This window comes from Lissotriton vulgaris, chromosome 8, assembly GCF_964263255.1.
Source record: "Lissotriton vulgaris chromosome 8, aLisVul1.2, whole genome shotgun sequence".
Lineage (NCBI taxonomy): Eukaryota > Metazoa > Chordata > Amphibia > Caudata > Salamandridae > Lissotriton > Lissotriton vulgaris.
This window is the reverse complement of record NC_141696.1, coordinates 1,498,729,095-1,498,756,689: the sequence shown is the minus strand read 5'-3', so window position 1 is coordinate 1,498,756,689 and position 27,595 is coordinate 1,498,729,095. Positions and strand designations below refer to the sequence as shown.

The window sequence follows — 27,595 nt, the reverse complement described above, 5'->3', positions numbered from 1 at the left end:
TGTTGCAGGTATAAAAAAATTCAAATAACCCTGCCTAAACTGGGGTGTCATCTGCCAGGTCTCCTGGAGTATTATTACGGTATACTTGTCAATAAAGGTTGACCACTCCGAGGATACCATTTTGTTCTTTAGTCCTGCTATGTTCCAGGACACCAATAGGTGGGCAGATTCATTGTTTCTAAAGGACTCGTTAGTTTGTGGATACCTCCCTATGTGGGCATTCCTGTAGATAGCTTTCGTCTTATTGGATGCAGAATGATTTGTTCTATATTCTATTCTAGAATGGTCATCTGTACCTAAATCCCTCCCAGTGTCTACTTGTGTCATACTGTATTGGGCATCAGTTCCGTTTCCATTTCCCCCTGTTCTATCATTCCTAGGGGTTTTATTAGCCCAGTCCTGAATTCCCTTAATCGTTATTGGTAAGTCAGTTCCTCCCGGCACTTGTTGTTTACAAGCTATCCTGTTAGTGTGTCAATCCACCCCTTCTAGTCCAGACAGTGAAGCAAAGCGATTTGATGTCAAAATATTGAATCCTGGGACTCTTAACCCCCTTTCGGGATGAGGCCTTGGGACTTCTGTATTAATCATCTGATATTGGGGGTAAAAGTATGTTAAGTCCTTAGTAGATATTCCTCCCCTTCCGCTCTCAAAGTACCAGTCTTTTAAGTATGCGGTAGCCCTACGATCCCTGAAATTTACGACAACCACATCCCCTTGTACATCTTTTGGCCTCTGGCCCACCCAACCCAATCTCCTGACATGTAAAATATCTCCATTTATATTGGGCGGTAAAGGCCTGTTGTGTGTGAGCCAATGGACAACCTTGTTTTTGAGTTTGCGGTGCCCTTCTTTCATTCCATCTGGTAATTTAGAGACTCCAGTGAGGACTATAACGCAGGCAGCTGATTCAGGTGGTATGTCTACTCTACGAAAGATACCTTGCTTGTCCCTATCTGGGTATCTAGCGGATTTCCCGTGTTTACTGTCTGGTGCAGAATTAGTCGGCTTTTTTTGTCCTCCTTCCCTCCCTTCTCCATCTTTCACGTGTGTATTGGTTGATTTGGTGGGGGTGAGGGGGGTGGACTAGCTGAGTCTGAGATGTAATGCCATTGCCAGCTCCTTGATTAATGTTTTGCCCATCAGAAATTGGCATTTTCGAAGTGGGTCTTACTTTAGTAGCTGCCAATTCATGTAGGGTTTTTGTGTTTAATTTCATTTCCTCCTCCATGCTCCACAGCTGTTCATTCATTTTTTTGACCCGCTCTAGTAAGGGTAATATGAGATATCTGATTAGATGTTCAATGTTTCCAAGTAATTTTGAATGAACATCAATGGGGGGAGCAGGGCATTTTGGCTGGGGTAAGTTAGTGGCTGAACCTTTAGAAGGGCTTGTAACTGTTGGCGCCGTTTTTGAAGACTTAGCGCACCTGCCCTTTTGCCGTTTTCTCCCCTTGTTTCCTTTTATTTGTTTGTATGGGGCCCGGTGAATTTTGAGTACTAGGCATAGTGGTTGACTTGAGGTGTGTGTCAGTATTAGTACTAATAAGCATGGGGCTTTCAACATACGAATCATCACTAACAGACACCCTGCTGGTGTTGGTAGGAGCACTATGGTCTAACAGTTGTGGCGGAATACCAATATCTCCAAAGGAGTCAGTTTCTATAAGTGTGTTCGGGGGAGTGATAGTATGCTGTGTGAGGCCTAGGGACGAGCGCTTGTTATACAAGAGCTCAATGGATAAACGGCTTTCCGTGAGGGCTATTTCCCATTCTAAGGCACTCGCAGCCCTGCTTATGAATAGATCCAACGGTCCCTTGGACAGACCCTCCCGCCGGTGTTTTTTTCCCGGGGCTCATTGTTTCTACCACAGTTTTCAATCTAACGCTCAGTGGATATTATACAGCCCTTAAGTAAGGTGATTAAACTTTGAATATTAAACAATATTAGAGTTTAAGACTTTGTCACAATAACAGAATAATGACACCTTACTTAGTTCGTACCCAGGTCAAACAGTCAGTCAGTGTCCCATCAAGAATGTTAGGGGGGTGGGGCGTGGCCAACACCATGGCGTGCTAAGACGTGTGGCTCCAGAGCTCCCAGTGAGCTGCTTCGAAATCCGTCTTTCTTAAAACCCAAACTGTCACCAAAATAACAGGGACGAAGCGGGGGCACAGTGTGACCCAGAGGAGACGAGCGACGTGCGGTGTACCTGCCTGGAAAGCCTACTACACTGACCTTTTGTCACCGCTTTGCGCACCCGGCCGGAGGCAAGATGGCGGCCGCGGCGCTCGAACATCGGCGGTGGGACTAAAACTCGGCCTCCAGATCCGGCGACAGGCCCCTGCAGTGGGGTCGGAGAGCGGTACTCTTCGTGTGGCGACTCGCCAGGCCTGGGCACCCCCGGTCCGCGGAGTTGGGAGCTCCAGAGACGATCACCCCTTACCCAAGATGGCGGCGGGAGTGCCCGCAGCGGGATGAGGGACGCCGAGGGATCGTCGAACCATCGCCCTGGGGGCCTGTGAGGTGCGAGGCAGAGAGGCAAGAGGTGACGGCCTTACCAAGGGTGGGGTCTAGGCGGGAGCCCCTGAGGAACTATCGTGAGCCCGCATCAGGCCCGGTGTTACACCAAGATGGCGGCCGGAGCCGCGAACCGGAGATAGGGAGGCCCCCGACCCGGCCTCTGTCCCTACGGCGATCCAGACGCCGTGTGGCCAGATAACCACGCACAGCCATCCACCCAGCGGCATGCTCGGACGGCTCTATTTCCCTAGGACTGCAGGGAACGGTAGAAGTCACCGCGGGGATTGCCTTGCACACCTGCCACCTACTACTCATCCCCGGCCTATTTGAAAGAGGCCCCGGTTACTGACTGTATCCCGGACAGTAGGGGATTTGTATTCCTTCGTCGTCCCCCCCCCCCCACCCACCACCCGGCTTCCCACAAAAGAGGGTCGGTCACAGGCGGTGACAGGGCCCGGGGCTGGGGGAGCAACCCTGGGAGGCGGCCACCGGAGGAGGGTGGCCTGAAGGACCTGCCTGGCACCATTCACCAGCGACCAGATTGCCGCGGTGTGCGGAAGGGAGACGACAGTGGCCCATGTGAACTGAGGGGTGAGGCTCTTGGACCCCCAGCACACCGGGAGAGCTACAGTTACGCCGGCCCACTCATCAAGACGCGACTAGTGTCCAGGAGGTAGGGTAAATCACTGCTTGCCCTGCGTGCTTGACGCATCACCCCTGCAAACCATGGGGAAGAGGGACCAACTACCTAAACAGCCTAAACAAGGGCCCATGGACAATTTTGCCGCACTGAGACAGATGGCGGAGCCCCTCCCGGCCGCGTCAGGTGTGCACTCTGATAACTAACTGCTGATGGGGGCCATCCAGGCTTCACGGGCCGATATCCAGGAGTCCCGAGTGGCCTTAGAGGTCAAGATAGGCGAGGTGTGCTCCGAAGTGACACTGCTGAGGCAAGACTTCCGAAATTTATCCGACAGGGTGACTTCTGCGGAGACGCGGATGGGCGAAGCCGAGGATTCAATCTCTACCCTGAGAAAAGACATGGCGGAACTCAAGGCATCCCATCGCCAACTACTGTGGAAGGTTGATGACGCCGAAAACAGAGCGCGACGCAATAACCTGCTCTTTGTTGGATTTAGGGAGGGGATTGAGAAGTCGGATATGGTGTCCTTCCTCCACTCCTGGAAACCTTCCCAGCGGTACAATTCTCGCCGTGCTTCTTTATTGAGAGGGCGCACAGGGCCCTCCTGGCAAAGCCACCGGAGGGAGCGAGACCGCGACCGGTCATTGCGCGTTTTCTTAACTTCGCGGACAGGGACCTGATCCTGCGGGAGGCGAGGAAACTGGGTGAGATCCGTCTAGAAAACGCGCACATCATGATCTTTCCAGACTACAGCACGGAGGTGCAAAAACGCCGCTCCTTTGATGCCGTGAAGGCGAAACTTAGAGACTTAAAGTTCTCCTACATGCTCCTTTTTCCGGCGAAGCTTAAGGTGCTCTACAAGGAACAGTCATTCTTCTTCACCCATCCGGAAGATGCCTGGCAGTGGCTGGAGGAACGCCCAATTCTCAACGCCAGAGAGACCGTCGGACGGGAAATGTTGGACAGGTCATTGCGTAATGGACACCAGTTGGAACTACCGAAGACACGGAGGATGAAGTCCAGGAGGTCGAAGAGACAAGCTCCGGCGACACCTTATCGGGGCAGTGCTGCGGGAAACACGCGGAAAGGACGATCGGCCTCCCCGAGAGGAGCTACAGAGGCGGGCTCGAGATTTACCGGTCTACGAACTACTGCTCGCTCAGAGGGAGACGACGAGGATGAACTTGAGAGCCGCACCTCTGGAGGGGAAGACGGGGAGGCGGGGGTACAATCTGTCCACCCGCTGTTTGATGCGATCCGAGTGTTGGAGCAAGACATGTCTGGACAGCAAAGCGCGCCGGAATCAGAGACTCAGGACTCCAAATCATGAACAATGGTGGAGCGGGCTATTGAGTATGCAGCTCGGTGATGAAAAACACGTAAGTTGACACGACCTTTTTGTTAATTACGTTCATTGGTTGTATAAGTCTTTGTTTCTGACCACTCTCCTTTTCCGGTAGTGGAGGGGGGAGCTAGGCGAACTTAAAGGGAGGGATGTGTGGGAGGGCGACAGGCCTACTCCTACGGACAGTTCTGTCTTCTGATGGGATGGGACTGGAAGGGGAGGTGGGGGGGTAAAGGGGGGTCTCACGTTCATTTGGGTGGGGGACGGGGAGGGGGGAGTTGTGGAGCGGGGGGCAGCAGTCGGGAAGAAGCAGTTGCACACTTTGATGTTCTACACCACATTTCCACATCGGAGCTCAGCCTCGCTGACATATCCCATTCGCGAATGGCTAGTACCCTAACGATGCCACAAGGGGGTAACAGGGGAGTTAGTATCCTGACATGGAACGTGAACGGACTGGGCTCCAAAGTCAAAAGAGGGCTAGTGAACTATCTTAAACGATTAGATCCGGATATTACCTTACTCCAGGAAACCCATCTTAAGGGCACACACTGCGCCTTCATAGCAAGGGGTCGTTTCAAAGTACTGGCGCATGCGGGCTACACTTCCTATTCCAGGGGGGTAGCGGTCATTATAAAAAAATCTTCCCCATTTTCCATCTCACGCACCTGGATAGACCCATTGGGGACGTACGCTGGAGTTCAAGAGACATGGAATAGACGTACATACACAATACTCTCGGTTTATGCACCGCCTAAGCTGCAGGCACGTACACTCAAGGCCCTTGCTAGCATTCTCCTAGATACGGCTGACACTATCCAAGTCATGGGAGGTGACTTTAATGACGTGATGGATATTGGCCTGGACCGTTCAGGGGAGACAGATAGAGGAGGGACTCGGACTGCCCTGGACCATCAGATAGCTGCCTTGGGTCTCACAGACATTTGGAGGTGGCTACACCCTACCCAGTGTGCTTATTCCTACTACTCAGGGGCCCACAAGGTATTCTCGAGGTTAGATTCATGTCCAGACAGTATTTGAAGGTGGTCGATACTGCGGAATATAAGGCCAAAGGGATATCGGATCACTCGCCACTATGGATGCAGACGGGTCACATCCGGGGCTCTTTTGGAGCCTCCTGGCGCCTTGCGGCCTGGGAATTTAAAAACGCGGCTATTCTGCGCGGACGAAGGGGGGACATCAAGGTCTACGTGGCAGAGAACGAGGTAACAGTGGAATTGACGGTCACCTTCTGGGAAGCCATGAAGCCGGTCCTGCGGGACAGGCTGCAGAGTAGAAGGGGGGACGAACGCCGTAAGCTCCGAGCTGAGGTCACAGCCATGGAACGGACAATCCTAGCATTGGAGAGGGACTACCAGTGCCGGAAGGATACTGGGACCCTTAGGAGATTACTCGATACCCAAAGACAATATAGAGAGCTGGTCACTAACGAGGCGAAGACCCAATCCCTTGCCACCCTTCATCGTTTATACGATGTGGGGGATAAGTCGGGTAAACTCCTGGCGTGGCTCAGTCGAAAGGAACAGGCGGCTAGATGGGTCGAGGCAATAAGGAACACGGATAGGGTGCTCGTTACCTCTGATGTGGCAATTGCTGACACATTCGCCTCACACTACGAACTTTTCTATGCAGCTAGGGATCTAGGAACATGCGAGGAGGCTGGCCATTACATGGCACAGACGGACCTGCCCACATTGTCTCCTGAGGAAATACGGGTCTTGGAGGCTGACATTACAGCTGACGACATATCAGAAGCTATAGCCAAACTGAGACCGGGGAAAACTCCGGGGCCGAATGGTTTTCCAGCCGAGTTTTTTGAACGTACAGCAGACCTTTTGGGACGACATCTTAAGGGGCTCTTCACCGGGGCTTACCAGTCAGGAAGGCTCCCCCCAGACCACTCTGTGGCCACGATTGTCTCGATCCACAAAGAGGGTAAACCAAAGGAGGACTGTGCATCCTATCGCCCCATCTCCCTCCTTAATACGGAGGTTAAACTTTTGGCAACCATCCTGGCGCGACGCCTGAGGTCAGTTATCCCGATCCTTATACACCTAGACCAATCAGGTTTTTTACCGGATAGGGCCACTAAACTGAATCTTCGATGTACCCATAATTGGCTGCAGGAAGTGAGGGGAAGGGGCGAGCCGCACTGGTTTCTCTCCCTTGACGCCGAAAAGGCCTTTGATGCGGTTCACTGGCCATTTCTTAATGCTGTGCTAACTTCCAGAGGTGGATCCAGCTCCTTTACACTACTCCGAGTGCTAGAGTACGGGTCAATGGAAGGCTGTCCCGTGAATTCCCGATCCAGCGGGGGACGGGTCAGGGTTGCCCACTGTCACCCCTCCTCTTCACACTCACTATTGAGGTCCTGGCTGCCAGGATACGTCAGAATGAGGACATCTCAGGTTTTAAAAGGACAGACACGGACCTTGTACAAGAAAAGATATCACTCTATGCAGATGATGTCCTATATATTACGAAACCTGAGACTACGATACCGGAAATATTCCGAGAGCTAGGGCAGTATGGTAGATGGGCGGGACACACCATTAACTGGCACAAATCTATTCTCTATGACCCGGGGGGAGGGGGCCGATGGGTTGAGTTGCCTGAACAACTATTGACGACTACTGAGGGCTTTCAGTACCTCGGGATATATATCACATTGGATAAGACTATCGTTCCGAAAGAATCTGGAGCGGGTAATCTTGAGCTCGGTGGCAGATATGGACTGCTGGAGGCAGCTCCCACTCACATTCCTAGGTTGAGCAGCGATGTACAGGATGATCATACTACCAAAATTTCTGTATGCACTACAAAATGAATATTACCCACTGCCGGACTCAGTACTTAACAAAATTCACTCTGATCTGAGAACCTTCCTGTGGTTGGGTAAGCAACCTAGGGTGGCTCTGCACACACTCCAAAGGCATCAATATAGTGGGGGGATTTCACTCCCTAATTTAGAGGCTTACTATTGGGCGGAGCACATGACACCGATTAATGAATGGCTACATGCCCCGGCGGATCACCCAACCTATGCCCTGGAAAGGCTGAAATTGTCGTCAAGAAATCTACTGTACTACATATACAGAGGCTCTTGGCGGGCACCGTTACTGCCAGCCACTACCCTCACGCTTAACGCGTGGACCAGGGCCACAAGGCGCATGGGATGGGAAAAGAAGACCACTCGGCAGACGCCTTTGTGGCATTGCCAGTGGCTGACAGAACTCCACAAGCTACGTGGCTTCCGGGGATGGGACGACATCAGCATTTCCACAATAGGGGATGTGATCGCCAAAGGAGAGCTGAAATCTTTTCAAGCCCTCAGGACAGAATTCGGGCTTCACCATTCCCAATTCTTCAAATACACCCAGCTACGACATGCTTGGCGAGCACAGAAAGTCCCACTCACTGATATCCCTGAATATGCGCCTTTGGAAGGACGGCTCCTTCAGGAGCGGATCCCGGGGAAGGCGGTTTCCCTCACCTACAAAACCCTAACCAACAATATGTTAGGCGACCTGGTGAAGCTCCGACGCACATGGGAAGGGGAGCTGGGAGGCATGGAGGACCAAAACTGGGAGATAGTGCTAATGCATCCCCGGGAAGTGGCAATTAAATCCAGACTGCGCCTCATTCAATTCAACGTGCTCCATAGAACCTATTATGACAGGATGAGACTTTATAAAATGGGAAAAGTAGAAGACGCACACTGCCTTAGGGGTTGTCACACTATGTGGACTTGCGACAAGAACCAGACGTACTGGACGCACATCTTTGCAGAACTAGGAGAGGTTTTGGAGATCCTGCTCCAGTGTGAACCCAAGCTGGCGCTGCTGGGCATGACTAACGAGGTAAATCTGCCGCGCCCACTCCTTATTTTCTTAGTACTGGCACTGGTAGTTGCTAAAAGGTATATTGCAAAATATTGGGGGTCTCCAGAACGGCCGGGACTGGAGGAGTGGAGAAGAGGGTTGGAACTGTACATGGCTGCCGAGAGAGTGACGTATAAAGCAAGGGGGTGCCGGAAAAAGTTTAGAAAGGTGTGGTCCAAATGGCGGCACTATCATGGGTTGGATGGGGGACTGTGAATGCCCGGCACCCTAGGACCTGGCCATTCCACTGCTGGAAGGTTGATGGAGGTACGTCGGGTGGGAAGTGTTAAATTTACCAGATTAACTGTAGAGGGGGGCTCCTTCGGAAATGTGAGACATGTGCTGAAGTCTTCCTTTTCATCCTCTGGCGGCTAGCAGCTGCGATTCTCCGTGGCAGGTGTAACAACAGCCAATTCTCCCACTGATTTAGGGGCTCTGCAGGGTTTAAGAGCACGCTCGTTGCAGGGGGTGGGGCTGTCCAGGCAACGCACACCTGGTGAAAAAGGTGAAGCAGGGGCTCCTGGTAAACGGAGTCCCTGCAGTGTTTCTCACAGTCCTTCTAGACGCCTCCGTTACCCCAGGACAAAAGAGACATCGATCACTGCTCTCTGTGATCCAGCGCCTTCCCGGAGTCAGAGGAGCGAAGCGGCACCCGCACAGCGTGTGCGGCGAGTCGTGGGCTGAAGTCCTCCTATTCCTCCTCTGGCGGCTAGCAGCAGTGATTCTCCGTGGCAGGTGTAACAACAGTCAATTCTCTAGTAGAGCACTAGTAGAGGGAATAGTCTTGCTCGCCCTTCAGAAGTTTCTCTAGCCAGGTAATTTTGCCTTCTGCGGTGCTCCACTTGGCCATGAAGGCGAATCTTCTCTCTCTCACTCTCAAAGTGTGAATGGAATGGGTCCTGCAGTGGCCATGATAGTCAGACAAACAGGCAACAGATCCTGTGAAGGTCTGTTTTTGCCATTTTTCTGCCACATTCTCTGTAGTTTGCCAAAGGCGATGACATTTTGCAAAACCTCTGGTATATTTCTTGTCAGAAGAAGTATCAAAAAATACTTCACGCCCAAAAGGACGTCAAGTGAATCACTTATTAAAACTTCAGATGAAAAAATCTGAGAGAAAAAAAAAAAAGACAGAGCTCTTCTCCAGGATCCTGTCAGGGGGAAACTGAAAAAATAGAATTGGGTAAACTGTAACCAACTTGGCATGATAGGACACTGAAAGTAAAGATGCTCTTAAAGCACAGTGTCCTTTTCTTATTGTTTCAATTGCTGCAGAGCTGCTGTATATTTCCCCTTCTCCCACTTTAAAAAGAAGCAAAAGTGTCAGTGAAGGAAGTTTTTATAGAGTCACTTTTTAATCTTGGTAGTGACTTTTAAGGGCTTAAGTCTTTTTTTCTTACAATTATTAAAGTTATTCAATATAATTGGCACTTTAGACAGTTTTAAGGCTGCAAAATGTAGCATTTGTGTCACATGTGCCTCCTGCCCTTTCCAAAGTAAATGTGACTTTGAAGGATCTACTCCTGGGATCCCCGGGCGTGAACGGAACTATTCAGTGCATATGATTTCAATTGTGATTCTTCTTAGAGAGAATGTCAGTAAAAATGAGAGAGGGTAGGCACAAGAGAGGGGATAACAGGGAAGCAAGGGTAGTGGAAGGAGGGCAGAGATGGGTCAGATATACTCTGAAGAGGTGGTTTTTAGGAGTCTTGAGAGGAGCTGAAGGGTAGGTTGGTGTGGATGTCCTGGGAGGAAAGTTCCACAGCAGAAGAGTAAGTGGGAGAAGGAGGTGGGGGAGGAGAACATGGAGTGAGGACTGGGACTGGAGGGGGAAGAGGAGACCGAGACAAGGATGAGAGAGCCGAAGGGGACTGCGGGTGGAAAATGTGCCAGAAAGGCGTAGAGAGAAGATTGGGAGAGGGGAAAGTAGAAGAGGGTGTGGGCAAGCAAGAGTGCGGAAGAGGAGGTGGTAGGGAAGCATGATGGGTCAATGGCTAGAGGAGAGGGAGGGGTAGTAGGGCAGAGTGGGGTCACAGGTAATGGAAAGAGGTGATGAAGGGGAAAGAGGGTAGAAGTGGCAGATGGTAGAAGGGACAGGCCCTGGGAAGGAGAGCAGAGAGACCAAGAGAGGGGATAAGTTGGAGAGAGCATAGCAAAGGTGTGGAAGGTGAAAAGGGGATGGCCCCATGAACTAAATGCTGGTCGACAGAATCGGAGAGGACTTTCTTTGCGGTGTTGATTGTGAGGCCATGCTTACTAAATAGGTTAAACAGACTAAGGTAGAAGCTGCAGCATCCTTTCTGTTCTCTGCTTTGACAATCCAGTCATCCAAGTATAGAAATATATGATGGCCCCTGCATCTGAGTTCGTGACTACTGGGGCTAGACATTTTATAAAGTTGCATGGTGCTGATTTCATGTCAATGAAACGGACTGAAAATTGGCCGCACAACCTGCTATTTAAAAGCACAGATACTTTCAATAATTGAGACACTGAACTATGCATCTTGGAAGTTCAGTGACACCATGTACTCTTCCTCCTGAAGAAGCTGAAGCATATCCTGCTGTATTGTCATACACTCCTCTTAAGGAATTTGTTTCCATGAATATCATGGGCCTCCATTTGCCCAATTCTGGCTTGATGAAGAAGAACCTTGAGCAGAAGCCCTTGTTGCACTTGAATTTGGGGATAGGCTCTTGGGCCCCTTTCCAGAACACAGAAATAAATTAAAATTTTATTAGTGAAAAGTGCTTTAGGATATACTGCTTGGGCTGTATATAAAATGGTCACTAAAAGGACTTTACTGTGTCCATAACAAATTACACTCAGAACTCATTTGAATGTGATAATGCATGACTATTCTGAAGGTCATGCATTATCAGGCAGCAATATTTCTGTGACATGGGAAGGGTGGGGGTAAGTGAAAGGCAGCAATAGTTCTGTGACATGGGAAGGGTGGGGGTAACCTCTAGTAGGTGCAGGATGGAGTCACTGCTGTCTGGTGTCCTGTGCTTTAGAGTGACAGTCTTTGTTGCTCTTGCTAGCTGGCAGAACTCACATTACACATGTCAATACATACATCCACTAAGGCGGTAGATGCTCTTTCCCCTGCAACAAGTAGGGCCCTGGTGCCTTCTCATTTTCCCTCTTGGTTAAGGCCTACTTTGGTAACACTCTTTCTGGTGGATCCTCTTACTGCAGATTAGATAGAGCTAGCGCTGTTCTGCAAAGAGTCTTGTCCTGATGACCGTGAATAATTCCTAAACGGATTGCTTTAGTTACTGAATTTCTTTAATTTATTGGGGGTTTTGTTATAAACCTTATTTTTCACTTTACAAAATGCTAATACATAATAAGAAAATAATTTGGCATCTAATCAGCATATGAAAGCATATCATTGACAACATTAATGGCGTACAGGGCAAGAGGTAGCATCCAGGAGGGAAAGATACAATGGGAAAAGGAGAAATCATTTGTACTCATATCATGGTGAGGAAGAACTCCGGGCCCTTTACTGAAGATCAAAGCATACATTATCAGGGTCAACCTTCCCCTCTCTGTCATTATTGGGTCCACCGCCTATATTCAAATCACTCTCCTTGCTGCCCATTACATTCTGCGTAGACAATTCCCCCTCTGCCAACCCAGAGACACACATGGCCCACCAGGCTAGTAGATCTTCTTGCAACTTCTCATCCCTTTTGGTGAGTTTCATGTGGACCTCCTTAGCTAGGGACCACTCATGTACGTCTTTAAGCCACGATGGACACTTCTGGGGGCCCTTTGCCCCATCCTAGTTATAGCTACCCTATGCCTAGCTAACACTAGCATCAATTGTAGCAGTTTATACTGGAGCTTCTTTTTCTTAGGTTTCCGTACCATTGCCAGGAAACAATACAAGGGTTCAGGCATCATCTGAAGGCCAGTAAATGCCACAGGCCTACGCACCACCTCCAACCAGAACTGGCGGTCGTTGGACAGTCCCATGCCAAGTGTAGTAAGCCTGCGTTCTCACCGGCACATCTAGGGCAGCTAATTCCCCTGTCACCAATGATGTGTTTCAGGGACACCGGGGTCAAATAAGTGTGGTGTAGGAAGTTAAAATGTGTCAACTTAAACCTGGCGTTGCATGAGACTGAGCGTGTGAGGGAGCCTATACATGCCCATTGTGTCTCTTCTAGTTGGGTTGCAAGGTCCCTCTCCCAGGCCCTTCGAGACGGCGGTACCGGGGCAATGAGTCATGTTTCATCACCTTGTACAAGAGTGAAATCAATTTACGTCCAGCACCGCAGGTGAATATGACATCTAAAGTGTGCATTAGCGGTGGGATGTCTGGGTACTGAGGTCAGGTGACCTTCACCACATCCTGAATTCTCCGGAAGTGTAGAAATTGGCCCTGTCCAAGGCCAAAGTTTTCCTCTGCCTGCTCGTAAGTGATGAATGTCTCGTTGGGAAAGATCGGCAAGAACTTCACACCAACTCTCCCTCCAAATTTGAAATGACGTTTTTTCCCATATCTATGTAAGGGGCTAGTATCCAGATCGGGAGCGCCCTATGAAAGGGTGCCCTTGTTAAGACCCTTTCCACAAACCACTGCCATATACCAGTTGTGTGTCGTACGACATAGGGAAAAGACACATCTGACCCCCTGCCCTGCATCAGTGCTTCTTTGAGCGCCCGAGTGTCTACCCTGCCAGAGAGGAGGCGTTTCTCCCAATTGTCCACGTCTGAAAACCAATGTGCCGCAGGTTGTAGTTGTGCCGCTTAATAGTACAAGTTGAAGCGCAGAGCTTCCAGACCACTCTCTTCATAGCTACGAATGATAGTGTTGAGCGCTGCCCTACTGCCCCGGCCCGCCCAAAGCAGAGACATAAGTAAAGTGTTAAGAGTTTTAAAAACTCGTGGCGACATTAGAGATAATGAGTTCTGAAGAACGTACAGATCCTAGGAAGCATCACCATCTTAGAGATGGCCAACCTGCCCATCAATGAAAGTGGCATGGTATTCCAAAAGGACACCTACTGCCGCAATGAAGTAATTATGTGATCTACATTTAAGGCCATCGCCTGTGTGTCTGTCGGTGCCACCTGTATCCCAAGGTAGCGAAACCCTTTCCATTCCGAGCGCAACCCGAGGTCTGGTAGATCCTCCGGGGGCACGGAGGCCAGCCCTGCCAGCGGGAAGATCAGGGACTTACTGCGATTAAGTCGCAGTCCCGAGACCTCTCCAAACCGATCTAGCTGGTGCAACGGTACCGGCAGGGCTTCCCGAGGAGAAGTTAAATAGAACAGGGCGTCGTCAGCATATAGGGAAACAATATGACTCATGTTCCCTACTCTAATTCCCCAGTCTTCCATAATAGCCCGGACCTGGACTGCAAAGGGCTCTATGGCCAGGGCTAACAGTAAGGGCGAAAGAGGACACCCTTGACGTGTGCCTCTTCCCAATTGCCATTCCTCTGATCTCGCGCCCCCTAGTTTTAACCTTGCGCGGGGAGCCATACATAGGATGCAAATCCAGCAACAACATTTGGGACCCAACCCCACAGCGCGTAGCACCTTAAGAAGGTATCCCCAGTCCACCTTGGCGAGGTCAATGGATACTAATACTAAGTGTTCCTCCCGATTCCACACCTCATGCAAAATGTGGTTCACCCACCGCAAATTCATGGCTATGTTTCGTCCTGGTATGTAGCCACACTGGTCCTCATGTATCAAGTGAGTCATGTATGGGGCTAAACAAGAGGCCAAAAGCTTGCAAAGGATTTTAATGTCTGTGTTCGGACGATATGCTGAAGGCTCATGGGGGTCCACAACCGGCTTCAGAATCATGCATATTCCCCCTGTGTCATGCTCGGCCGGAGAACTCCAATTTCAAATGCCTCAAGATAAACCTGTAGCTGGAGTCTGGAAAATGTACCTATGAATGCTTGATAAAACTCAGGAGGGAACCCATCACTTCCCGGAGATTTGGCTCATTGCAGGGCGGAGTGTACCTCGCCCAGTGTTAGGGGCTCGTCGAGTTCCTTCTGTGCCTGTTCAGATATAGTTTGTAAGGTCAGGTCACGGAGGTAAGGGAGATAAGAGGCCTGGCTAATTGCGGGGTCTGCGGTATATACCAAGCTGAGATGGGATTTGAAGACCCGTAATAATCCCGCCTCGGAGTGCACAATGTTGCATGCGGGCTCCTGTAGAACCACGATCGTAGCGGGGACATATTCCCGACTGAGAATCCAGGCCAAAAGACGGCCAGATTTATTGCACTCCCCATGAAGACGTTGTCTGAACTATGTAAGGGTGTATTTGTCGAGCCTGTCCCAAATGTCATGAATACGTTTCCGGATGCTATGCTCCCTATCCCACTCTGTTGCATCAGTTGCTTCAGATGTCTGTACTTCCAAGAGGTGCCGCTCCTCCTCCTGCAGTTGTCGTTGGAGCTGCTTGCGAACCCCACAGGAGAGGCTTATACATGCCCCTCTCACCACTGTTTTCGGGGCTTCCCACTTCGTGGCCTGTGATAAGTCCGCCAAGCCAATTTAGGTCCACATAGTCATCTATGGCAGTTTCTAGGTGATGTTTCCCCACCTGGTCCTCAAGGATCTCAGCCGGCAACCTCCACGTGCGCGGCCGATGTGCCGGCCCTCCCCAACCAACCACACACGCCACTGGCGAATGATCAGAAAGGAATCGTGCCTGGTGGTTCACTTCAAGGGTCATAGCTGCATCCGGGTTTGCGAGGAGAACCCTATCTAAGCAACTGTGTGTATTATGAGTGGATGAAAAGCAGGTGTACACTTTCTGGGTTGGGTGTCTCTGGTGCAATACATCGTGGGCTCCTGTATTCCCCATGACCTCCGAGTTTCATGGTCATCCTCGGTTTCGTGCCAGTGCGTGGTGGGTACCTATCCACAACGGGGTCTAGGACACAATTAAAATCCCGATCAAAGTAGTGGCACCTCCAATTCTGGCACCAGGACCTTCTGAAGAGAACGAAAGAAGTCCGGATCATCGACATTTGAGGCATGGGTGTTCAGTATAGCCACATCCCTCCCATCTAATTGAGCCCTAAGTAGCGAATATCTTCCGTGAATGTCAGCCTCTACATACTGCATGGCAAATGGAACTCCAGGGGCCACCCACACAAGGACCCCTCTGGCATAGGAAGAAAAGGTAGAGCGAAATACCTGACCCCGCCATTTCTTTGCCAATTTTTGAGCCCCTTCGTCCGTGAGGTGAGTTTCCTGAAGGAATGCCACAGAAACTTGATGTCTTCGGAGAAAGGATAGAACCCTGTACCTCTTGGTTCACGTTCCCAGCCCCCTCACATTCCAGCTTAAAAATGTAAATCCCATGGATGGTATGGTGCCCAATCCCTGTACAATACATGTACCGTGGAGCCACCTTGGCCCTGTGCCCTAAATGTGATACTTACAATGCCTGAACAAACCCAACAATTTCGCCACTGAAACACCCTCTCTCGACCAATTAACTGTCAACAGAAAATGCAGAAATGCCCTTCCCGCGCTAGTGCCAGGCATGCACAGCTGTCCCATCAGCCCAAACATGGCCATAACCGTTCTATAAATAAGAAATCCCCCACCCCCAAGTCAGCTCCCGACACAACGAGCCACCCCATGGCACACTTCAAAGTCCTGAACTGCCCAAATATATATATCCATGGCTGGACATGGTGGAATGGCATACAAACCCCAGCGAATACTTACAGCAACAGTTCTATTTCACCAAGTACCTTTCCCCAGCCCCCGTACGGCAACAATCACTAGACCAATAAAGTCTGGGCCCCTCCACCCCAACAAGAGATAAACCTCACATAAGAAAAAAGGATATCGTCCTCAGGAAGGTGCTGTATTGGACATTAGTGGGTCCATGACCGTTTCCGGGACCACGAGGGCGGTCGACAGAATGTAAATGTAAATGTGTTTCGATTTATATAGCGCACTTTAACCCAGGGGCCTCAAGGCGCTTGCTTAGGGAACCCGTCCTGGTATTCCCCTGTGAGATACCCCGGCCGGGTATCCACAAGGTGAAAGCCAGGCATCCCACCGCGAGGGGCCGTAGTGGAGATTAAGCAAGCTATTGCCCAGAGTCGCAGAGTGTGACCCCGTGAGTCGGGTAGGCACCAGAGCGAGAATTGTCGACTCCGTGGAATTTTTGAGCCCGAGACCCGCCGAGGCGGGGAATCGAACCCTGGTCCACGGCCGATCTCAGCTTCTGGGTCTGCCGCCCCTAACCACTGAGCCACGCTTCTCCACAAAAGAGTCTCTGGTATCAAGTTCTCCTAAGGGGTCTCCACCACAGTTAGTAGAGGAGTGTTGTCAGAGTCCGATGACTCCACGCGTAGGGCGCCGTCATCTCCCACTGTGTTCCGCTGCCCCTCCACTTGAGCTGCGCCCGTTTGTTGACTCCTGCGTCTGCCCCTGCGTCTTCCAGGAGGTCTGGTCCCCCAGGCATTCCGAGATCCCCTCTGTTCGCGTTGGGGCAGGGCCTCTCCCCTAATCTCAAGCCATTCCCATACCTCTTCTGGAGAGTCAAAGAAGTGGGGCTTCCCATTCATTATCACCTTGAGTTTCGCAGGATACAGTAACATGTACTGTAGGCAGAGTTCGCGTAGCTTCTGCTTGATGCAGAGAAAAGATTTCCTTTGTTCCTGCACCTGGCGGGTATAGTCCGGAAAAATGGACACCTTCGCATTATCAAAAGAAAGGTCTGCTGCTTCATGCGCTACTTTCAGTATACAATCTCTGTCTCGATAGTTTAGAATCTTGGCAATGAGGGGCCTGGGGGACGCCCCCGGCGGCAGCAGAGGGACCAACGCCCTGTGGGCCCTCTCCACCACAAAAACCTCTGACAGACCTGTAGGTCATAATTTAGTGCGTATCCAGTTCTCCAGAAACCGCTCTGCATTACCTTGTTCTGACCACTCCAGGATGCTCAGGACCCTTATGTTGCTTCGATGGGCCCTTCCCTCCGCCTCCTCCGCCCAACGCTCAAGCGCTCCAGTGGCGCTGGTGAGCCGAGACACCCGTTGCTTCAATGAGGCCACTTCCCCTTGCAGCTGGGCGATATCCCCCTCCGCCATGGATACCTTATCTGATACCTTCTGCAAATCTGCTCGCAAGAGGTTTACATCGATAGACACGGTCTCAATTTGTTTTTCCAAAGCAGTACGAGACGCCTAGATCGCCTCCAGGAGCTCAGCCCGCGACGGCTCATTGACAGCATCAACCTCCCCATCCTGTCCCGTCTGACGAGTAATTTGTTGCGGGCTAAATGTTGCGCAGTGTATTGTGTGATGGTGTTAGAGGTGGAGGCGCGAGGCAGCCTGTCCTTGCCCAAGATGCAGCCAGGCAAGCGGGAGAGGGCTCAGTCAGAATCAGGGAACCCAAGTGCGCTGGGTCGTAAGGGAGGGCCAGGTAGGCGGTCCAACACTAATCCCAGGGTCCCTTAGAATTGTTGCCTATGTGATATGGTTTGGACTGGCATCCGCCTAAGGGGTGCCCCCGGGTGCCGTCGGTTATCAAGATCGTCCCCACGGTTGTTTCCAGCCAGGCCGTCCATTGGATGATTTCGCTGGGGGATTGGGCACCCTCGTGACCCCCGGGAGGGGCAGCCAAAAAGAACTGGGGACAGGCGGTCCCCGCTCCACACCACCGCCGCTAGCCCGCGATGGCGCACTCCCCAGTACCTTTCACAGCCAGTGGATCCTCCGGCGCCAAGAAGGGAAGTCCAGGATGGTCCCGCCTGGGAGGGTGCAGCAGGCCAACACGCCGCATCCCAGGAGCGCAGGGCCGACAGTCGGGCCAGGCGCGACCTCCTGGCCTCAGGAACTCCACAGGCAGTCAGGGGGGGGGGGACACGGCCTCCTGGACAGCCGCCGCCCACACAGCCCCCCAAGGGCCCCCCCGTCCGTGGTCGCTCCGCAGCCCAACCCCTGAGGCACAGCACACTTCAGGCCTGGTGGGAGAGGGCCGCCCGCCCACATTCCAAACAGGGGGACACCAGCAGCAGCGAGCCCCCCGACGCGGACACCAAGACCTCCAGGAGCCCCACGAGGCCCGCAGATGGGGCCACCCCCACTCCTCAAGGTCCAAGAGCGAGGCCAAGTGCAGCAGAATCCAGGAGGCCCCCCGAGCCTCCTCGTCAGTTTCTGGTAGCGCCGGGCAGGGGAGAGGGACCCGTCACCCCTGAGACTCGCACTCACCTCCAGGCATCAAAGTTCAGGCGACCCCCGGCAGCAGAAGGCGCACACCCCAGCCGCCACCGATGGTGCCGGTTAAGTGAGAGGGACTCTGCTGGCCCGTAGTCCCCCGGTCAGCACATGCCTCGACACAGAGCCCCCCACGGCAGGCGTCAACTGCACTTTCGGCCCTCCTGGGTGGACCCAGCTCCTCAACGCCCCACAGCGAGTCCAGGGCCAGCGGAGTTCAGGATGCCCCCGATGGCAGAGGGTGGTTCCTCACCGGGCTCCCTGCTGGACTCAGGAAAGGGATCAGTCACCTCCGGCCAGTGCAGGCCTCGTCCCCGGCCTTACGTAATTGCAGGCGGCCGGGCCGTCAAGCGGGAGGCCGTTGCAGTCACCTCCGGGCACCTCTGTCATCCTGCTCTCTCCCAAAGGTGCCCTCACAGTGTGCGATGTTGCTGTCACACAAGGGGGACTATCGTAGGCGGCAGCAGGCAGGATAAGTCAGGATTTGGTGGCCGGACGGTCGGGAGCCGAAGGAGCTCACGTCCTGTCGGCCATGTTGCTTGGCCACCTCTTTAATTTATTGTTAATGTGGGTGATGTGCGATTGTCTATTACAGATATTTTGCAGATAAATGTTGTGTTTATGTTTCATTCAACATCCATAAAAAAGTTTTTTTGATCAAAACAGGACCTCACTTATGAGAAATAGAAGGGTGTCAGAGATTATTTGCAATATTATTAGTGAGCAGATGTATGTTACAATTGAAAACAAACTATTCCTGATTGTTACATATAAATACATTTAGAATTTTGATCAGTGTGCCTGTGCACTGTCAGTGACGTGGCCAAAGAGGGCATAGAAGAGAAGAAATTGGATCATAAATTCAAAACTGTTCCCAACAAATATGTTTGGCCCAGGGCTCCCAAAAATCCATAAGATGTCCCTGGGTGGTGGGTCTGTGGAATGTCTCAGACCAAAATGCCCTGCCGAACCAAATGGCCAAAATGCATTTCCCATTGGGCCTGGCTGTCAAGGCAGTAGCGCTTACTGACCTTGTGCATAGAGGCCCACATAGAAGCCTGACAAATATCCAGAAGAGGCCCTTTGCATGCCAATGAATGGTAGCAGCTTAGCCTTAATGGAATGATCCTCATTGCTTCTGGAGGCTACTTCTTGGCCAGCGTGTAGCAGTTCTTAATGTAGAGGACTACCCAACTAGAGAAAGAAGTTATCTGCACTGCCTTGCCTCTCTTCCCACAAAAAGCTACCAGATGGGTCTTTGGTGAAATCGATATAAAAACCCATTTCCTTTTGGGGTCCAGACAATAGAGTCTCTCCTCCTCCTTCGGGGCATGAGGTGGTACGAAGAACATCAGAAGTGTGAAGAACTGTCCAAAATGAAAGTCACAACCTTCAGTAGAAAGCCCAGTCCAGTCCTCACAACTAGTTTCTCATGAAAGAGGGTTGTGTGTGATAGCTGCATTGAGAGAGCCTGAGGCTTACTCATGCGACATACTGATGTTATTGCAAAAAGAAAGATCGCAAAAAAAAAAGACCATCTTCAGAGTCAGAAAGTGTAGAGGGCAGTTGTGCATCAGCTCAAAAGGAGTGTACATAAAAAAATAAGGACCAAATTAAAATCCCCTGTGTGGAATCATGAAGGGTTTAGGAGGAAACATATGAAATAGAACTTTAGAAACCTCATCACAAAATGTGATTTGAACAAAGGTGGCTCATCCTGTAAATGCAAAACGTCTGAAAAGATTAGGCAATAACCTTTAACAGTGCCCGCAGCAAGTCCTTGCCAGGCAAAAACAGAACAAACAAAAAGGCATCCAACAGTTTGGCCTACTACATGTCCGTATTATGTGTGCCACACCAAGCCACAAACATATCATAGCATCTGGTGTAAACAGACTTTGGCATAGGATGCCTGGCTGCAAGGATGAAATTCACTACTTTGTGAGGGAGAACAAATGCAGTCAACTGCCACGGCTCAATCTCCACAAACGGGGGTGTAAATTACACCAGACCAGGGGCAAGACCCTGTTGTACTGCTGCGCAGAAGATTCTCTAGAAGGGACATGGCAATCTGATCAGGGGACAAATGCTTATGCCAAGAAGTTCCAGGTACCACACTCTCCTAGTCCAACATAGAGCCATTAAGATGAATTGGGCCTGGTTGTTCCTGTTCTTCAGAAGTCGGGGTAAGAAATGTAGCAGCAGGAAGGCATACAGGACTCCCATGTCCCACTTTAAATGGAATGTGTCTCACAGAGAGAGAATTCTTGGGACCTACTGAATGCAAAAGTGCTGACATTGTGCATCGAAGGTAGTGGCAAAGAGATGGAATTTGAATTCTCCCCATAGCAGGAAGACAAGCTGAGACCCAGAGTGTAATTGCCATTTATGCTTCTCTAGGCAATGCTGGCTAAGTTTGTCTGCCCTGGTTTTTAAAGATCCGACCAGTTTGTGCACAATCCAGGAAAAACCCTGACAATTCAGTCAATTCCAGAGGTGAAAGCTCTCCTGTTTCAGGCTCAGGGTCTCACTCTGCCCTGTTTGTTGCACATGGCGGTGGTGTTGCCCATGAGGACCTGAACCAGCCTCCCCTTAATGGACAGCAGAAAGTCTTTTTTTTTCAGATTCCAATGCAGAGCCCACATATGCCATCTGGCATGGTCAATGAGGATGCAGAAGGCCAAAAGGAAAAGAAGCTTCACAGCCACCCTCACTGAGACCCAGGAATGAGACTGAAACATGGGGACTCACTGATCCGGAGGGAAGGCCATATAGCACACAGTGTCCAGGAAGGTTCAGTTGAAAGGTGGCTTCTGCAAATGAGTCATGTGTGACTTCGGCATGTTGATAGTGATCCCTAATGATGTCAGGAATGTTGCTTCCATCTTGAGGTATCGAGCCCGTTTACCCGACCTCCGAAGGTATGCATAGACTGCCACCTTCAGCTTGGTGAACTTCTATGGGGCACTGAGGGCAGAGCGGAGTACGGTAAACTGAAATGCAGCTTATCCAGGTTGAAGTGAAAACAGCACCTGTGGGCTTACAGAATGTGAATGTGGAAATAGGTGTCCAGACGACTCAATGCTACTGATGACGCAAGATTTCAAAAATCATACCACACAACACATTTACTGAGTCAAGACATAAAAAGCCGAAAGTGTACCTTGCACATGTTAGACACAGTCTGGGAGTCATTTTCGATAATAAACTGACTTTTAATGACCAGATAAATTGCCTCTCGTCAACTATTTGGTATATACTGTAAATGATCAGAAGAGTATGCCCATACATTCCTCAAGATTCATGGAAAAAATTGGCGACGGCACTGGCCTTGGCCAGACTAGATATGGCAATGCCTTATACTCCGCAATACAAGTCCAACAAGTAGCAAAACTCCAGTGGCTGCAGAATGCAGCCGCAAGGTTGGTGCTTAAAGTTCCAAGCTCTGAGCCAGTTGGTCATAGATTGAGTAGTCTCCACTGGCTTCCTATGGGGAAAAGGATCAGGTTTAAATCGTTGTGTCTGGCCTATAAAGCCTTACATGGGACGGGACCACAGTTCTTGAGAGCCCACCTGAATTGGTACGTACCGGCTAGAAATCTGAGGTCAGTCCACTCAAACTCAGCAAATTCCCAAAATCAAGCAGGTGAGATGGGGAAGGGGAAACTTTCTGCTTCGGACTGCCAATGATTGGAATTTTTTACCCATCACAATAGAATGTAGCCCCTCGCTGTTGCACTTCAGGAAAGCCTTATAGAGTTGGCTTTTAACGCCTAGACAATGCACACATGGCCAGATCTTCCTACGCATCGGACACAGCACCAAGACGCCCAAGGGCAATCATGTGCTTTATAAATATTAAAATCAAATCATATCATCAAACATGACTAGGTTCGGTGCAGCCAGTATATAATTAGACATCTCATAATGAGTGAACGCCATTATATGTATGTAAGCCTGGAGTATTAACTCCGGGGTTTGTAGGGGTGTCCTGCTCAAGCAGGGGCATCCTCACATCTACAACCAAGCACCCAGCCCTCAGGACTGAAGAGCCTGCCATAGTTGTGACTTATAGGTTTATGGTGCAGTGACCTCAGATATAAGGAAACTTATATCTGTCGTAAGAGGCGCAAGCACCAAATCACACAGGAGGCTGCAATGGCAGGTCTGTTGTCACAGTTTAAGTGGACTCCCAAGGGAGGCATTATGCATGCTGAAACCCATGGGAGACCTCTGGTGTACCTATTCCCTGGGGACCTTAGTACCATATACTAGGGAGCTTAGTACCATATACTAGGGACTTACAAAGGTAAACCAGTAGCCAATTGTGGAGGTACCAAGGTCCTTACCATAACCATTTTTGGTGAGAAAGCACAGTTGCTGGGGTCCCGATTAGCAGGATCCCAGCAGACTAGGTCACAAACACACTGACACCAAGCAAAAAGTAGGGGTAACCATGAAAGCAAATCCTACTTTCCTACAGTTTCTTTTACTCCTGAGAACAGAAACTTGTGGCTCTTGTCCATACACATACGGCGTGAGCCGTAAATATAAAACTTTAAGAGCAGCATTCATGAGTAGACAAAAAGAATGAGCAGTTGGCAGGACAAAAAAAGGCATTATCAACAGTTTCTTGGATAATAACTTTTGGAACAGAAAAGTCCTTCGCATGATGATAGACGTGCAACCCTGCCCTGAGTGCTCCAGCTGTCCTGATGTCTGGATCCCGAATGCTGATTTTTTTTGTCATAGGCAAGCACCGATCATGTGCCATAACATAAGCCTGTCTCATGGATTGGGTTCTTTTTGGACCGGGAGGGGTGATGCTGGCCGCTTAGTTCTGAATGGTCTGTAGTCTTCTAGTGTGAAGGGCACAATACATGGATTATTCTGGGTTTCATTTTAGAAGACCAGGGCTGACTAGATAACCATGAGAGGAGAGGATGTAGAGGAATCCCCCCCAGAAAGATGTGTGCATTGCTTCATTCTTGTAGGCTGGGAGTGACACACTGGAGGAAGGGAGAGACAGCCTCTTTGTACACTTCAAAGGGTGCTCTTTGATTAAGAGAGAGGTCACAAGGAAGGGGCCTGGGCATATCTCAGGAAGGAGATGGGGTTGACCGGAGAATCCTAAAGAGTAGGGCTGAGGTACCGGGATAACCATCTGATACACATACCACTATGGCTGACATCCAGGTGTGAACTTCTAGTCACTCAAATGTCCTGTGTTGTGGGGCTTTCAGATTTGTTGTGACGGGCTGCTTTCAGGAGGAAAGGAAAACACCAGAGAGAGCGCTTTAAAAGGAAGCAAATCCCAACACAAACTTCAGAGACTCAGACTCTAAATCACATTTGGTTTCTCGAAATGGACTATAGGAGGACAGCTTGAGATCTCAAAAACTATCAACTATCAACCAGCCAGTCAGGCTAAGTGAGGAGGGGAAGCTCTGCAAGACTTTCTCCTGTAAGCAGGACTTGGGGAAAGTCTTGCAAGTCTCCCAGCTGGGTGAGGGGACATCACCCAGGGAATCCAAGATCACCTGCGCTTGGACTCTGGAGCACCAGCGGCTGCTTGCCTGCTAAGATCAGTGTGCCCTGGGAGGGAGAGGAGGGCACTGAAGGGAGAGAGGTCCAGTAGAGGGATCCTGGTGAGTGCATGCCCGTAGTGAGGTATGTCTTGCTTTCCACTTCCAAATAAAAGAAATTCAACACTCTCAAGATGAGGAACTCGGTAAGGCAAGAAGAAATACTTGGAAAAGAGAATCAGCATTCACAAAATGAGCCAAATTAACCTTAAAAATGCAGCTTCCCAATAAAGCGTGGGTTTTTAATAATACAACACTCTAACCGAAAGACTTTCCCAGATTTCAAACGAAACAGGTAAAAATAAATATATATATATATATATATATATATATATATATATATATATATATATATATATATATATATATATACACATACACACATACATACAAAAAGCCCTAGTGGTGAAACGCGTTTGTCGAGGGGGCAGGGGGTCTGCCAATAAAATTATTTTCTGGACAAAAGACTTTGGAGTGCCGTCTATCTTTCGTTTGAAACAGCGAAGTGTGGCGATCATATATATATATATTATCTGAGCCACTATGGAAAAATTAACATGTGACTTTGGGGCGGAACTCACTCACCTTCCAATGAGGGTTATACAGGACACATTCAAGACGTGGGTGGAGTCAAAACGTGGTAGCAGCGGCAACTGAGGAAGGCTACAACGCCGAAATGCATCTTGCCTTGCTGTCCTTATTAAACGGCTCCCTAAGTTCCCCTGAGTGGCCTCTTCTCCTTTCTTACAGGAGGGGTGTTTGGTTTGGATATAGATATACACACACACACACACACACACACACACACAGACACACTCTCTCACACAAGTAATAATAAAACACTCACAAGTAATCCAACTGTCAAATACATGGGATAAAACACAAACAGATAACAATAGTGAAATACATGCAAATAGTAATGGAACACTCACAAGTCAAATGCAAGGGAGTAAAAGACATGCAAGTAATAATAGACCTCCAATGCGAGGAATAAGCACTGAAAATGTGTACAAATACATCACCTATTGAGCTAAACATATCATTCTGGTCAGTTTGACTGGGAAGCCCTTTTCAGTCATCAAGGAGTCTCAATTGGGAAACATCAAAAATTTACCTATGATGGTGCGTCCACTCCACGAACGAGCTTATGTCTGACTGCCAAAAGTTCCTGTCTTTTATACCTTCAGTAACATGGTGAGAGGCTTCTAGAAATTCCCCCTCCCTTCATCTATTGCAAAACCAAGGCTGACCATACCAGTCTGAGTCGAGGTCAAAAAAGGTAGCTGGCCAAACCTCCATGTTTTGACTCCAAGACAGAGCTGTACAATCTGCACATTTCTCTGGCAAAAACAATCTCAACCCTGTGAAAGGCACCAAACGCACATCCCACACGTTCTGTTCCAAGAAAGGTTGTTTTGCCCTGTGCTGTGAAGCAATAAAAACTTTTCTCTCTGAAGCTGCAAGAAAACACAAAATGAAATCATGCAAGAGCACAAAATGATGTTGTACATTCAAAATGGAGTCAAATAAAACACATTGAGTCAATGGTCACCACAATCCCACAATGTATAGCACCACAAGGTGTGAGGAGATGGTCGCTGCACCAATAGGGTTGTTGTCTGTGTGCTGGGAAAATTCGGCAACCCTGGTTTGCCATAGGAGAACCACCATGAAGTGAGCCGGGACCGTTGCTGAACCTAACAGGTCATCACCCATGTGCAGTATTGTTGTAGGTCTTCATTTTTACTTTCTTGTTATTTCTTAAGTGCATTTCTTGTGTACAGTCAAACATGCATCTTTCATATTGTTTATCAGCTAGCAACATAGAATATTGGTTTCTTGGACGCCTGTGTCTTCAGTTATTGAGTGGAGGCTGACCAAGAGAGACACCTGTTGGATCTTTGGTGTTGTTCTTCTTATAAGAATAAATCTTATTTCAATTTTATCATGATTATCTTGAAATTCATTCTACTGGATACAACAAGTAACAAGTCAGCTACCCCTTAAGCCAGGTGGGGCCGCCATGAAGATTACTGCAGTGCCAATCAGGCTGTAGCCCATGTGCAGTATCAAGTTGACGACCCTGTATGCCAGGTGAGGCTGCAGTGAATTTTTTTTACTGTTGTACCTATCAGGTTGCAGCTCATGTGCAGAAGAATGGTGACCCTGTATGCCAAGGGAGAGTGTCCACCAAAACAAATGAAGAGTGCGTGGGCTAAAGCTGTGACTGAGGACCAGGATAGTCACCCCTCCCCTCCATGAGAAGAAGCACTTGTAACTTACCAAACATTGGAGGATCATCGATAACCCGCCGGCCACTGCAGTATCGCAGTTGAAGAACACAAGGACACCCGAACGCAGTCCTCCTACGCTGAGTAGGAAAGACTTACTGGAGGCAGCCGCTGAAGCTTAAGTGACTGCAAAGGAGGCGCGCTCAGAAACTCCGGTCGCTGTAATCCTGCTGGTGCAGCTAAGATTAATTTTGGGGCTAAATGGCCCTGAGGAACTGGCTTGTCAGATAGCGCTGCAGTGGTGGATCACTTTTAACTTTATTCGAGAGTCAGAGTGAGACTCTTGAGACTGAGAATACCAGCGGGGCTTAACATTAATGTTGCCTATAATAAATGGGGCATAACCACTAGTACTAGCGAGGTAATTGGGACTCAGAGACCTGTCTGTGAAACACTAGAGCCCTGACCCCAGGGGACTGTGTGTATTGTTTACGAGTATCTTATTTTACTTTATGTTCATATAAAAATACTTCTTTTTTCATAAAACCAAGCATTTGACTGCAAAATAATGTATCGTTGCTGCTGTGCGTATTGTGAGTTATGAGCCTGTGTTCACCCCTGTGTCTACCTCAATCCACCCCCAAGAAGCTGTGAACTCCTCAAACCATGCTACCCTCGAGAGTCATATGCAGATGGGGTTCTTGGGCCAGTTGCTCAGGATCCATAGTAGGCAAGGCCCCAGGACATCAGAAGTAAAAGACATTAACCCCAACGGTTAGGCTCAGTAGCTACTGTGGCCCTCTGAACAAAGTCCTGACAATAACAAGAAATCATTGTTTTCCAAAAATACACAATTTCTAATAAATTGCTTGCCATTTGGTATCTAGGTTTCTCTACCTTACCTACTATGAGCCTCTCTGTTTCAGGAAGATCTTTGAACTGTCTTCGAAATTCTTCACTCCTCTGTTTATATGTAGAACTTGAGACCTAAAACACAGATAGTGAACTGGGTGAAAAAAGGTAAGTAATACAGACTGAACTAAGTCAAAACAAAGATAAATATTGCATGGCCATAGCATACCAAAATTGTGCGTTCCCAAAGGAGCGCTGTTCCACCCATGTGACTCACAACACCATC

General features: G+C 49.6%; 1 protein-coding gene across 2 annotated transcripts in view; it reads right to left on the bottom strand.

Annotated features, from left to right (window-relative positions):
- GRAMD1C (GRAM domain containing 1C) overlaps nt 1-27,595 on the bottom strand; it is a 1,543,720-nt gene that overhangs the window by 1,226,569 nt on the left and 289,556 nt on the right. For both annotated transcript variants that reach the window (XM_086935588.1, XM_086935589.1), the window contains one exon: nt 27,360-27,444. In XM_086935588.1, the coding sequence (XP_086791714.1) occupies nt 27,360-27,444 (85 nt within the window). The remainder of the gene's footprint in view (nt 1-27,359; nt 27,445-27,595) is intronic.